Raw genomic sequence first — 13,342 nt, 5'->3', positions numbered from 1 at the left:
GCCTTTCCTGAAAATTAAACTATTGATAGGAGAAAACTCTCTCTCTCCCACCAGACTTTGTTGTGGTATCAGACATTCTAGGCAGAACTATCTACGTTTTTGTGTTCTGAAGTACTTGATATGATGCTTTTTGACAGTTTATATACCAAAATCATACATTGTGTGACTCAAATGTTTTTTTTAATGTAGTTAAGGAGACAATTTTAAGTAGCTGCTGAATTGTTGCAAAGACTATTTTATTTACAGTGGTACAATAAATAGTTCGTTTACTGTTTTCTCGTTCATGTTTTTTTCTGTTATGGGCATCTGTTTCTCCCTTTTTCTGACACATTCAGGTCATTGAAACATTTCCTGAGGATGATCGGAGCTTTCAAATATCGTTAAATATGTACATGCCAGAACTCAGGTAACAAAGTGGCATCCGCAAACTTTTGTTAGAGTCAGAGAGTTTCTAGAATTTTTTATGGGATGTTTCACCAAAAAACTTGACTAAGTTTAGAAAATGCTTAATTGGGAGGAAAAACAGTAGCAAGCAGGATTTATAGTAATTAGCTGAAAAGAAAAGCAGACTTTCTTGTTTGGTAAGTCTACTTATGATTACATGTTAAGATTCTAATAAGTAGGACCGAAGATTTGGGTGTGGGATTTAACAGGAAATCTTTATTGATTGTTAGAGTTCATAGAAGATCTCTTGAAATGTTAGGATGTTGATGGAAGGTATGTATAGTATTTACTGTGGTGAATCACTTCTTATTTTTCTGCTTACCTCCAGAAGAAAATAAGTGTGTGAATCACATGACTTCTAGTTCTTTGTTACTTGGAAAAAACTGTGTTCCTGTTGCTCTTTCTTTGCCGTCTATTGAGGCCTAGAAATCAGAAAAAAACATGCTTTGTACTGAAATGATAATATACTGATTTACACTTGGTGTAAATTTGCATTAAAGCAGATGTAACTATGTTAATTTGTATCTACTGGAATAGTATCTACAGATGTAATATTTTCCAGAGCTTTAAAAGCTTTTAAAATAAAATGACGGTTTTGAGCATTTCTGTAACTTCAGTCTAAATGGGTAGCAACATTTTTGTACCTACCAATTCTGTAGAAGTGTAAGGTAGGTAGACAGTTGCGCCTAGATGACATGCCAGTGAATATTGTTGAAAGCACAGCTATCAGGATAGTGAGAAATTACTGGATAGACTTTCACAAGAAATGAAGATTATATTTGTGCCGCTGATGCAAAAAGCAAGTGTGGAGATAGTTGATAGTGTGAAAGCTGGAGATGTGGACAATACAGAAAAAGAAGAACCAGTTGACCTATAAGAATGATGCAGCAGACAGGAGATTAACATCAGTCAAAAGTGAAAGTCGTGAGCTTTTGGATTAATGACTGCTACCTCCTGGAAGTTCAACACTTAAAAATGGCTGAGAAGGAGAAAATATCTGCTGTTGATCATGGGATTAATATGGTTAGTCTACTGATGTTATGTAGCCATGAAAAAGCAAGTGTGTATTTAGGGATATATGGTGAGGTATTTCTAGTAGAGGTAGTGAAGCACTGGGAAAACCTAACCTGAAAAGCTCTCTGCTATTCTCATGTCTTGCATTTAAGAAACTTGAAATTTGTACTGGAACAGGTGGATAAGAGCTGACAGTAATGGGATCCAGCAGAGCCATGAGTGAATCTTCGCATTAGAGTAGAGGCATACAAGCCAAACTAATTTTAAGGAGGACTTCAATAAAATCATGAAAGAGATTATAAAATATGATGTCTGCAGTAGCAGGGTTTGGCTGAGGATTAGAAGGGCCCTCCTGGTTTATACTTGTGTTACAGTGCCCTAAATTAAATCTCTTAGGTTTTCTTCATGTGCTGGATCAGCCCAGGGACAGAAGAAATTAATGCTTGCAGATGCATGCTTTTCCACTTCATTTTGGCAGTTTTATCATACGAGATCTTTGGATTTTTCTGACATGTTAGAACTGACAAATGTGTCAGCTGTAAGATGCCACTGGTATCGAGTATAGTTCTGTTTGCATAGCTAAGCTCTTTCTGTGAGCAACTATAGCAGAGTTACCCTGCTTTCTGTCAGAGAAATTGATATAATTGAACTTGAGAAACCTTGAACCCAAGACTTCGATGGGGATTGTGCCAGTGGAGGTTAACTGAAGGTACAGGGATAAATACTTCAGAGGACAGCTGGGCGCTTTGCCTTGTTTTGCTGCCTACTTGATCATATGCATTTTGGGGCTAATATATAATGTAAGAAGCCAGCTTTCCATTGGGATCAGCTTATTCACAAATACTCTGTACAGGTGGTAGATAAGCCTCAATAATGAGAAAAAGAAATCCTATTAGTATGGAAGCAAGAAGTTTTTTCTCCACTGATATTTCAAATTTCTCACATTTTCATGGGCAGAAATGAATCTAGTATCTCTGAAGTTCATCCAGACATATTATCTCCATTTTTGACTGAGTAGTTCTTCATGTCCTAACCAATCTAGTTTTTATTTTGGATTCAGGTACAGAAGAAAACATCCAAGTGTTACTTAATTAAAAGTAGGTATTGTAGAAAAGTAGATAAAAGTAGATCTGAGGTAGTCACGTAAAGGATTATAATCAATGACAATCCAGTGAATACAGTTGCTGTAATTCATGTCATCCTAAAGGAGATGTCCGAAATAGATAAGCTGAAGCAGATTTTGAGTGGGCCTGTTTCTTCTCTATGTTGACCATGAAGCCAGCCTAGGATAACTAGCTCATCTAAAGATATTTACATTTTAGGTATCTACAGCTAGTGAAGGAAATGTTGGTGGCCTTCAGATGTTAACCGTTTTATCTTGTTTAACCACCTGTAAATCTAGCTTTGCTTAAATCTCACCTTGTGTTTTATCTTTAGTTATCTCCGTGTAAGGAATTGGCAGGGATTTTGCACTTGACTCTCACTCTTGTGAAGCTGTCAGTACGTTGCAGTTATAGGTGGATTCGGTTTCCAGCTTTAGTAGGGAGTCACAAGGATTCCCTGTGTAGAAAAGTTTAATGGGTCTATAGAAGTCCAGTTCATTGTCAGTTTAGATAGCTTTAGTTTTCAGTGTTTTAATAGCCAAATGCTGTGGATCCATGTAGATGAGACTTGGTTTGGATCAAAGAAATCAAGGTCTGTCCTGCTCTCAGTCACCAACTTGTTTAGTAGGCTGATCAGGTCAGCCAAAGTGGACTTTGCCTTTACTTGTGAGTTTTTAATTTTCTGTGTAACCTGACTTCAGATATACCAGAGCTCTGTTTTTAATAGCATTTATTACTAAATAAAATTGCAGATTATAGCAACACCTTTTTTTCCAGGGGTGTTAGATTCAATATCTGGACACCTAAGTACTCAAAATTAACATGTACTTTTTCAAATTGTGTTATTAATGACTCTGTGCCTTGGTTCTGGGTCTTGCATCACAGGTGTGTTGAAAAGATAGTCTGTCTTTTCTAATTTTTGGACCCCACCTGCTATATTCCTAGGACAGGGTTCTTGTTGAAAATGTAGCCTTTAGTATATCACCTTCTCATTAATCATCTCATAATATATACACAAGGAACTGGAAGTCATGTTCTGCTGGTCTTTTCTAAATGTCGATTGCTTGTCACTGCAATCATAATAGAAATGGTTTATTACACAGGGTGTTTAACGGTATATTTCCACATGACTTTAAAGCTTCTGGGGAAATGGACATCATTCATTGTTTTTATGAGCAGGTAATTTATAGATATATGTTATAAGATTTAGAAGCGGCATTTGAGAAGAACTGAAACAAAAATCTAGTGTTAACAGGATTATAATAATTTTGGGAGAAGTTTCTCAAGTATTTCACAAGCCTTTCACTTCTTCAGTCTCTAAGATGTTAAAATTATTTTAGGGTGCTCCAAAAACACTGTAAAGCAGGGTGGGAGAGTTTTATCTCTTTTACTTGCATTTGTTTTACTCCTCTTGCCAATGTGCTTTATGTCTGAACTAATCATGTACTGAGTTATAGGTGGCTCTGAGGTCAAGCACAGATTCCCGCTCAATATAAGCAGCACAGGCATTGTAAGAAAATGGAAAAACTTAACATACATGAAAATATAAAACAGATTCAGTATAAATCCTGTGTGTGTGTGTGTGTGTGTGCGCGCGCACGCGCGCGCGCTCCAAAAGGCTGCAAATTTTGCATAAGGAAAGGTAAAAGCCTTAATACTGCCCAAGGAGAGACTATTTAGACCAACTAATGATATGATCAATGTAGAGGTGGTCTGGAATGGTCCATAAATTGCTGTTAGGTTTGTAAAACAACCAGATTGTATTTCTTCACCATATCTTCTAGTGGACATGAGAGTTCTTCTGACAAAGCACCACCTTTGCTTAATTATAATATTAATCAATGATAGTATTAAAACAACGGAGCATTGATCTGAGTAGGGTGAACCATGTTGGAAGCCTGTTCTTTGAAGAATTATGCTGATCTACTTTTAGACAATGATGGAAACACACAATTATTTTAAATATTTATTATTTAATTGTTTTTAATTTTATAGTTTTGCATTGTGAACATAGCTTAATTAGATTTTTTAAATGAAATAATACTTAATTTTTTTGCCAAAAGTATCTCCTTCTTTGGAAAATGGTAATTACTTACCAAACATCAAAAAATCTGCAATTACTTAGTTTTAGTGAAAACAGTTTATAGCTGAAAAGAACTTTTTAGAAGAAATTGAAACATTCAGTCTTGATTTAAAATATCAATGGGAGAATGTTGTATTAATTCCAGACAGAAATGTTTTGAATCAATTTGGCATTAAATCAGCCTTTTTAGTGCCCCAAGGGAGCTGTAGTTAGATGCTTCATGTCTTCATCTTTGCTTGTAGGTTAGGTGGCACAGCTAGACTGTATGTATAATGATTCACCACTGCCAAGTGATTCCAGGTTTGGCTGTAATGAATTGGCAAGTGGGAAGACCAAGTGTCATAGGAGATCTTGTTCTTCCAGGGAATATTAAATCACACATTAATTTTTAAGTGTTAATTTTAATTCTTGTACGTAGGTAAAAATCAGTATGTTATAGCTATTGTTTTGCAAAATCTTCAGTAAGGCAATTTTGATATCCATTCTGTTTCCCAAGGCTCAAAATCTGAACACTCTGCCTAATAGTTAAAAATGTTTTTTGCTGACCTGTGTTTGAGGGTTAAATCGAGCTTACTCTTGACTTGCTGCTTTGATTTCAGGGGTGGACACCAGGAAGCCAAAGTGTCTAGCACAAACTTAGACAAACCTTTTTTGAGAGACCTTCTCAATGGTTCATTCTTGCCTGTAATATCGAATATAACTTATGAAACTGTCAACGTGCAGCATATATCAACAAGCCCATGTATCCAATGGGCTCAACGCCTTTTAATTTAAGAAGGCCCTTTTCAAATCATTTTCCCAATTCCTGCCTTTGTGTTCATCCTGCCTATGTATGAATGATTTCTGTATCCCAGCATCTAGAGTTCTTTCCTGTCCTTAGGCAAATTTAATCAGATTGAAGAATTGTTAGAACATGAGTTCTGGTTAGGTTATTTATGCTGATACTTACTTTACGTTGCACTGGCAACATGAAAGGATAACAGAGCTGGCAAAAATGACCCATCTCTATTAAATGAGCAGATCATATTTTTTTCTTTCTGACATGGTTGTGGTTTCATCCAGCAACTCAAATACAAACTTTTCATTATTACGAGCTTCTCAGCCTCACGGAGACAAGAGGAATCTTTAGCAATGGAGTCAGCGCTAGAAATCAGGTATTAGCCTGGAAAGAATCCTCAGTCATCTGGCCAATATGTATGTCTCAGTTGAATATAATCTTATTTTCTCATTAATATAAGAAAATAAATATGAGTTCATATTAGTATAATATGAACCAAGTTCATTCTTAGTTCAGGCATTTCACAGTAACTTTTCCTAACAAATTGTCTCATTAAAGTTAGTAAATAAGAGCTGTTCCACTTGGCTACATTCACCACTGGTTGTATTAAATAACTAATTAGAAGCACAAGCCATTTCATAAAAAATTTACACTATCTCACAATTCCATAAGCCAACCAGTCTGACAATTTCTTTAGCAGCAGTGAAGTAAAATTATCTTGAATCACCAGGAAGACACTACATTTGTTATATAGTGGGTTCTAATGGTTTTGTCAATGAAATATTTTGTAGGTGAGAATTCATAAACATCATAATGTCTGCATATTATTTCACCTCTCTGCAGTTATTTGAAAGGAACATTCTCCTTTTCAGTGAATGAAAATTCTAGCCTAAACATTTGAATTCCTGTCATTTTGCTAGCTTAAGCTTTTGTTTGGATCCTTTTACTGATGGATTAAGCTAGCAGCTGCACTTTGATCACAGCATCTATGCCCTTTATTTTGACTTGATGTTTCAAAATGCGCAGTTTGTGAAAGGTCTGAGCAAATGGATTTCTTTGTTTGTCTTGTACAAAAGAAAGCAGTTTGAAGACTATTAAGTGTATTACTGTGCTACTGTCAATGCTGCTACAGTTCAGGATGCATCATTGTTTTCTACTATCGGTACATGGATGCGGAGTTCTTGGGAAATGATGAGAAGCATTGCTACCTGAGAGAAATCATAATTTAGTTGTCCATTAATGAAAGGGACAGATTTGGAGTAATTTTGCTAACTGAAGTGCTCTAGGTAAGAGTGACAGAAAATATAGGAGAATTTTACTGGTGACATTCTTTTGATACACATCAGAAGAAATGAGAAGCAAAAGAAAAATAGTAGTCATCTACAGATCAAAAAGTCTAGAGGGCAGTGAAAAGAAGAGTTTATAGACCAACTTTGACAGTTAGAAAAACCAGAGGGTTGCCTGTATTGATGGGGGAGTTTATGGAATTTATGTGTGTGTGTGCACAATTTCCTTTATCAAAGAGAGTCCTGAGAGGCTCCAATTAGAGAAGCATATGCAGCTTGCTTGTTAGGAAGCATGGGAACAGCATAAAGAATAGCTTGTTACTACAGACTGTGAGTTATGCTACCATGTAGATTCAGCAAAGTGGATTTGGGTTGATGAATGTGAGGTGAAATGTCAGATTTAAGAGTATCAATTCTTGGAGTTGGGCACTTGCAAAATTTAGTGGCTTAGGTGTATTAAAACAATTTATTGAGAATACCAGTGTGGAAGAAAGCTGGGAGAACCTTAAATGATTTATTTGGTGATTAAGGCACAAATGCTGACAGTTTATTTGAATGAAAAAGTTGTAAGAAGAGACTGATGATAGCCTTCCTGAGCAATTGCATGAAGTTCTCGGTTTAGAAACCAAGCCTAAGATGTTGTCTCTCCTTAATATAAACTACTGAGGGGTTTCTTAGCTACTTTCCACCATGGCAAGTAATCTCCACAGCTTCTTCTTTGTTTCGTGTTGTTTTGTACTTTTTTTTTTCATAACTTGTGATTGGGCATTTTTCAGGGCTTTGAGTGTGTGTTATTCTGGTTGTAAAGCATGATACAAGCTTATTACATTACAGAAATTAATTTTAATAGGTCTGTTTGACAATCTTTAATATTACCATTAATGTATGTAATTACTTCTTGTATGTTTTTTTATTGTTCTGGACTTGTGTCCTGCATGGATATAGTTTATGGTGTGGCAAATTAAGTTGTACAAAAAACAGTCAAACACAAGCAGACTTAATTGCTGATGCTTAAATTTCACAATACACAATTCACTAGCTTTTAGAATAAGTAGTATGGTTTACTTACATATTAACATCTAGGGTTTTAGATTTGTAAACCCCTGGGTTTGGTTTATTTCTATAATTGACAAAATAATTGCAAAAGATTGTGAACATTTGAGTCCTGTAACAGTAGGCTAGTACATTATTAAAGGAAAGTATTTGTAGAAGACAATTCAGCAGCTATTCACACTTTTCCTCCCTCGCCTCTTTCCCAAACTCCTCTATATCTCTAAGCACTCATACCGTAGAAGTAAAGAACGATTGATTATTCCTAATCCCTCCAGCAACAACTGAATTTTACTCTGCTTGATACCAACGTGGAGAGGATGCCGCCAATGGTCTCTTCATCCCTTCTTTCCCAGCAGCTCACCTGGCTGCCCCTCTGCAGAGAGAGGGGGAAATAGAGAAGATTTTGATTTATTCTCTGTAACAGTAAACTGAATGTTGCTTTTTCTGCTCGCTAGCCTCAGGGATCACTTCTGTTCCTCTAAACTCTTTACAAACTGTTCAGAATATTCTGCATATGTTGCTTAACATAATATGTAATAATTCATCACAGAGAATTCATTAAGTAGAAATTTTCATAGACAAGTAGAAATTTCCTTAAATATTTCTTTTCCTGCCTCAGTTAAGTGTTGATCCTGGAATTGTGGTGAGTAAAAGAAAAAATTAAGCCCAGATAACCAAGCACAAAATAGGGCATTTACTTGTACAATGAAGATGCAAATTCTCCCTCTCCACTTCTAACCTTGATGCCAGTTCAAGTCAAATCAAGTCAGCATTTATTGACTTGCCAGAGTTTACTGACTGAAAACATTACTCTTGGCAAATTACGAAATGGCTAAGAGTATCAGACAAAATAACTGACGCTTCACTGCAGTAATACAGATGACCTAAATACCCAGTTTTAGTGGAGGCTTTTCATGTGTTAAAATAGATCTTCCGATGAGTATAAATTGCATGCAGAAACATACAATGTAGAAATGTCGCTGTAATAAAATATCTAACAATCTTCTGAGGAGCTCTATTAATCAAAAATGTTCTCAAATAAATGTAAAGGCTTTTTTGTTACTAATGTATTGATGGTTATTAGACTGTTGTCTGTTATGACTCCTTTGGAAGAATGTAATTTTTCATCTTTTCAACATTCTGGCACATCCCCAAGGCTATGAAATATCACAGGTCTGTGGATGCAGAAATTATATACATTTTAAAATACTGCTTTCTTCCTCACAATTTCTTTAGAGCATATTATCTCTTTGGGTTTCTTTTTTCATTCCAAGACCTTGTTTGTTTTTTATTGTTTCCAAAATTGAATAGCAGCTGCTAATTTTAAGTGATTCAGTTTTAACATTTTTTCTTTGCAAGAGTACTCCCTTGGTTTCCAGAGATTCTGAGCACCCACCTCTCTTGCTAATTTCAACTGAAGCTATAAATGTTCAGCTACCATGAAAATAGTGCTCAAGACATCTCAAGCAGAGGATTTAAAAAGTGTTACTTCAAAAATCATGGATAGCTTTTGAAAATGTAATCCTATACTTGAATTGCTTTTCTGTATTAATTTTCTCCATTTTAGTCTGTTTGTCAATGTGCTTTGCTGAGAGAATCTGAGTTTGGATGGCAGGTGTATTCCAAGCATGGACTTACCACAGGGGACGTGGAGGACAGGGAGGCAAAATAAACCCGCAGTACTAGCACCAGAGGCCATCCTGTTTGCTCCAGTGTCATCATGACTTTGTGCCCTCTAAGCAAACTGTGGTTGTGTTTGCTCAAATTGATTCAACACAAAGGATTTTTAACATTTGTCTTGCATCCAGAAGAGATCAATGTAAAAACCCTTCATTTAAGATCCCATATTTTAATATCAATGTGCGTAGAGGTGTGAATGGTTCAAATTAGAAGCAGCCTAAGAGTTCTTGGTGAATCCTAGCTATTACAGGCCCTGTATGTAACTAAGAACATTTGAACCAGGGTGACTTTACACTGGAGCAGTTCCAGGGATGAGCTCCTTTTGCAGCTTCACTCTTATCAATACAGAGCGATTTTTACTTGAGCACCGTAATATGGTAGCTTGCAAGGAAATGGCCACTACTTTAAAATCCTGCTTTGCGATGCTGTAGTGTGCCTTCATGAGATGCTTTTAAAGATAGTTGCTGTAGTTACCTAAAAGGGAATTTCAGCAATGGAGCCTGGGCCATAGTTTTCTCTAAGAAAGGTAAGCTGCTGTTCAAGTTATTCTGTTTTTGAATAATTCTTACTAAATTTTCAGTAATTAATTGTACAGAAAAACTACTGAGCAAGAGCATATGTCTGCAAATGTAGTTACATTCATACTTAATACATTTAGATTCATTTAAAATAAAACAAAATTTAAGTGCTAAAAAGAGAAGGAAAAAAAAGGAGAGTTCAAAATGCAAAATTCAGAAACATGAGGTTCAGGGATCAGCTGCCAGGACAGTTGGTCCAATATGGTAGGCTTTCTTCTTGCTTGAAGGTGAAGCAGAAGGGAGGTGATATGACTAGCACTGTATCATCTTTTTTCCCCTCTAAGCATTTCTGAGTCATAAACAGAAATGTTAAACATCTGTAAATTTTGAAATAATGCAATCTTTAGTCACTAAAAAGAATGTTTTGGGAAAAAGGTGGATTTTTTTTCAATTTCACTTCAAATTTCAATTTTCCACATTAAAATTTCTGTTCTAAGGATTGCTGTGTCCCTCCCCCGGGACTTCTAACTTCCATTCATAACCTCTTCTGATGCTCTTTCAGGCATAGGTCTTAAGGAAGTTACTATATCTAGTTACACGTATAAAGTCATACATGTGACACCCTAAGGGAATTTTTAATTCACATTTTCTCATGCTCTGCCCAGCCAACCATAATACTATGGAGAAATATTCTGTTTCAAGTATGGGAATAGAACTGATATCTAAGGACTGATATCTGTTCTTGAAAGTCATCTCTGCTTACGTTTATCATCCGTTTACTGCAATGATGAGGATGTGTATGCATAAAAAGGAGAGTGAAAGCCCATGTTTTCAGCATTTTCTGGTGCCTATGAGTTAACAGTCTGTGGCTGACCATTTTAAAAGCATGCTGAGCTGAATAACTGCAACTGCAGCGCACAGCTAACAGTTATGCAAGTTAATTAATCTTGCCTCAGTTACGATGTCTTCAGCATGTATAATTGCCTCGAAGAAATAACTACTATTATTTTCAGGAGAACCCTTTGTATTATAAAAGTCAAAGAATCTACTCTGAAGCTTGCTCTCACAAAAGAGATTTAGCCCGGATCCCCTAAATGTAAAATCCTGAGGGCTTGGTTCGTATGTACTTTGAACTCAAGTGCATGAGCGGGCACTTGTGCAGGCCAGAATTTCACTTTCAGGTGGGCTCTTGTTTTCCTCGGATCGGATGCTGTTATGCGAGGAGCTTGCCCCATTGCCTAGCTGCCTTGTGAGGATGACTGTCATCACACAGGTGCTCTGGAGCCTCCCTTGCTCCTGAGTGGAAAGCGAAGTTTCACTACAGTACAGAAATTAATTTCTGGCACAGCTAAAGCTAGTGAGATGCAGATAATCTGATGCCAGAGTTGCGAATGCCCAAGCCCTGGGGCTGGAGCAGCGCTGGGGAGGCGGGTGGTTGCGTCACAGGCGGCTCTTTGGCGTGCCCCTGGCGAGCTCGGCATCCCGTGTCCTGCCACCCGCCTGCCGGTTTGGTGGCACCACGCGCAGCGATGCTGGCTATGCTCCTGCGTTGTGTGCAAAGAGCCACCTCCTGCCTTGGGCGCTTGACACAGTAATAATTTGGATGGAAGAAAAGCAAGCAGGGTTGGGTTCACGTCCTGGGAAGTTAAAAATTCCTCTTGAACTCTTAAAATAAAATTATCTTCTGTTTTACTTTGTGTTTCTTAAATAGAAAATACTACCTAAAAATCACATTATACCACCCTTTTCTGGCTGAAACATGTAAATTTTATTTCAGAGACCTATGGTATCCATTCTTTAAAAAATAAGAGCATTCTTTACATATATTTAAGCACTAGTCTTCAGCCAAAAATAGTATTACATTTGTAGAGCAGTTGATATATTCAGAATTCAGAGTAACCAGGAAAATTTAAAACATGGCTGCTGTGAAACATATATATTATAATATACTACAAACAGTTTAAAATATAGTTGTTTCCAGGCTTGATTTTGGAAATCTAGAGTGATTTAAAAAAAGCCACTAAATTCAGTACAAAAGCTGTAATTGTATTCCCTCTGGAACCAAGCTGGTGTGTAACACAGCTCCTTTTGACTTTTACTATCTGTGGGTTTTAATGTAGGCGGAAAACTTGCCACAAAATGAGAATCGGATAGTACTCAACATTTCTAAAAAATGTTTTTTTTCTCACCAGATTTGCAGCCTACACAGTAAAGTTATGTACTTGCATCATGAGAAAATGTAATTTAGGGAAGTAGGAATTCGCTGAATATAAAGTCTCAAATGGCAGAGGGGGGTACAGTTTCAATATGAGGCTTTTATAAAAGGATAAGGGTTTATTAAAGTTGTAGTAATCTCTTATTCATGTGGTTATGTCTTGAATATTTACAAACTGATATAAAACAAAATGTAATATGTGCATACATTTTTCAGTACCAAGCAGCTGGTACCAAATTCAGAGGATAAAGCAGAATAAAAGGAAGAGCTTTTCTGACAGTCCCTTTTGCAACCTCTTGTAAGAAATGGGATCCAAAATAAACAGCGTTACAGAATAGGCGTAACACTACTGGCATTAAAAAAAAGTGCTTTCATTCCCCTCCATTCAACTGTAGTGATAAAGATATTAAGAAATGTAAAACAAAAGAGAGGAATACAATTTAGAGAAACACATACATATTTAAATGTAAATGCTTAAAATTCAACAGAATTGTGAGGGCGGCTTTTTGTTGACAAATGGCAGTATGTTAGAAAATAAATGTCTTATTAAGACTTCGTATTTTGGAGTGCTCAGTGGGTTTAGTTTGATTTTTACATGTTTCTTAGTGTCATCCTCAAATTCTCTGTTCTTCACTATATATGTCGAAAGGGGGGAATTTGTTTTTATTAAACTTGGGACTTGCTGTTGAGTTGATAATGAGCTGCACTGAGGTGAGGATACCCTTAAGCTTGTGTAAGATAAATACTTTTCTTATACCCATTATAAAAATTTTATTAGGTATTATAGGTGAGGTGTTTATGGTGATAGTTATTGGACATATATGTTTATATAGACCCAGTTTAATGGTACGTTTGTCTCATTAGGCCAGAACTCTGTCACAGTAAAATAATAAACAATTGTTGAATTACAAGTATAACTAAATAAAATAGTGGTTCTAAAATTTTGTATCATCATTCAGTTATTCAGAAGTATTCAAAAAAAATACTGAATTACAAAGACTTTGAGGCGTGGAGTATGTAGCGGCTGCTTGCTCCCATGTTTCAGCCCTGTCTCAAGGGTAAGGTGGAGCAAAAGTTCATGAAATTAACTGGTTGCCATAAAAACTGAAGTTTAATCCACATCTTTCTGGAGGAAATGGTGTAAGAAGCAACTATACAGACTGAAGTC

The 13,342-nt window shown here is 36.3% G+C and overlaps 1 protein-coding gene across 1 annotated transcript in view; it reads left to right on the top strand.

Annotated features, from left to right (window-relative positions):
* Nucleotides 1–13,342, top strand: part of PPP1R9A (protein phosphatase 1 regulatory subunit 9A) — a 150,252-nt gene that overhangs the window by 23,026 nt on the left and 113,884 nt on the right. Inside the window, exon 2 of the mRNA XM_067291675.1 lies at nt 1,296–1,309. Coding sequence (XP_067147776.1) covers nt 1,296–1,309 — 14 coding nt within the window. The remainder of the gene's footprint in view (nt 1–1,295; nt 1,310–13,342) is intronic.

The sequence above is a fragment of the Apteryx mantelli genome, chromosome 2 (genome assembly GCF_036417845.1).
Source record: "Apteryx mantelli isolate bAptMan1 chromosome 2, bAptMan1.hap1, whole genome shotgun sequence".
Lineage (NCBI taxonomy): Eukaryota > Metazoa > Chordata > Aves > Apterygiformes > Apterygidae > Apteryx > Apteryx mantelli.
This window is presented reverse-complemented; position numbering and strand designations above follow the sequence as displayed.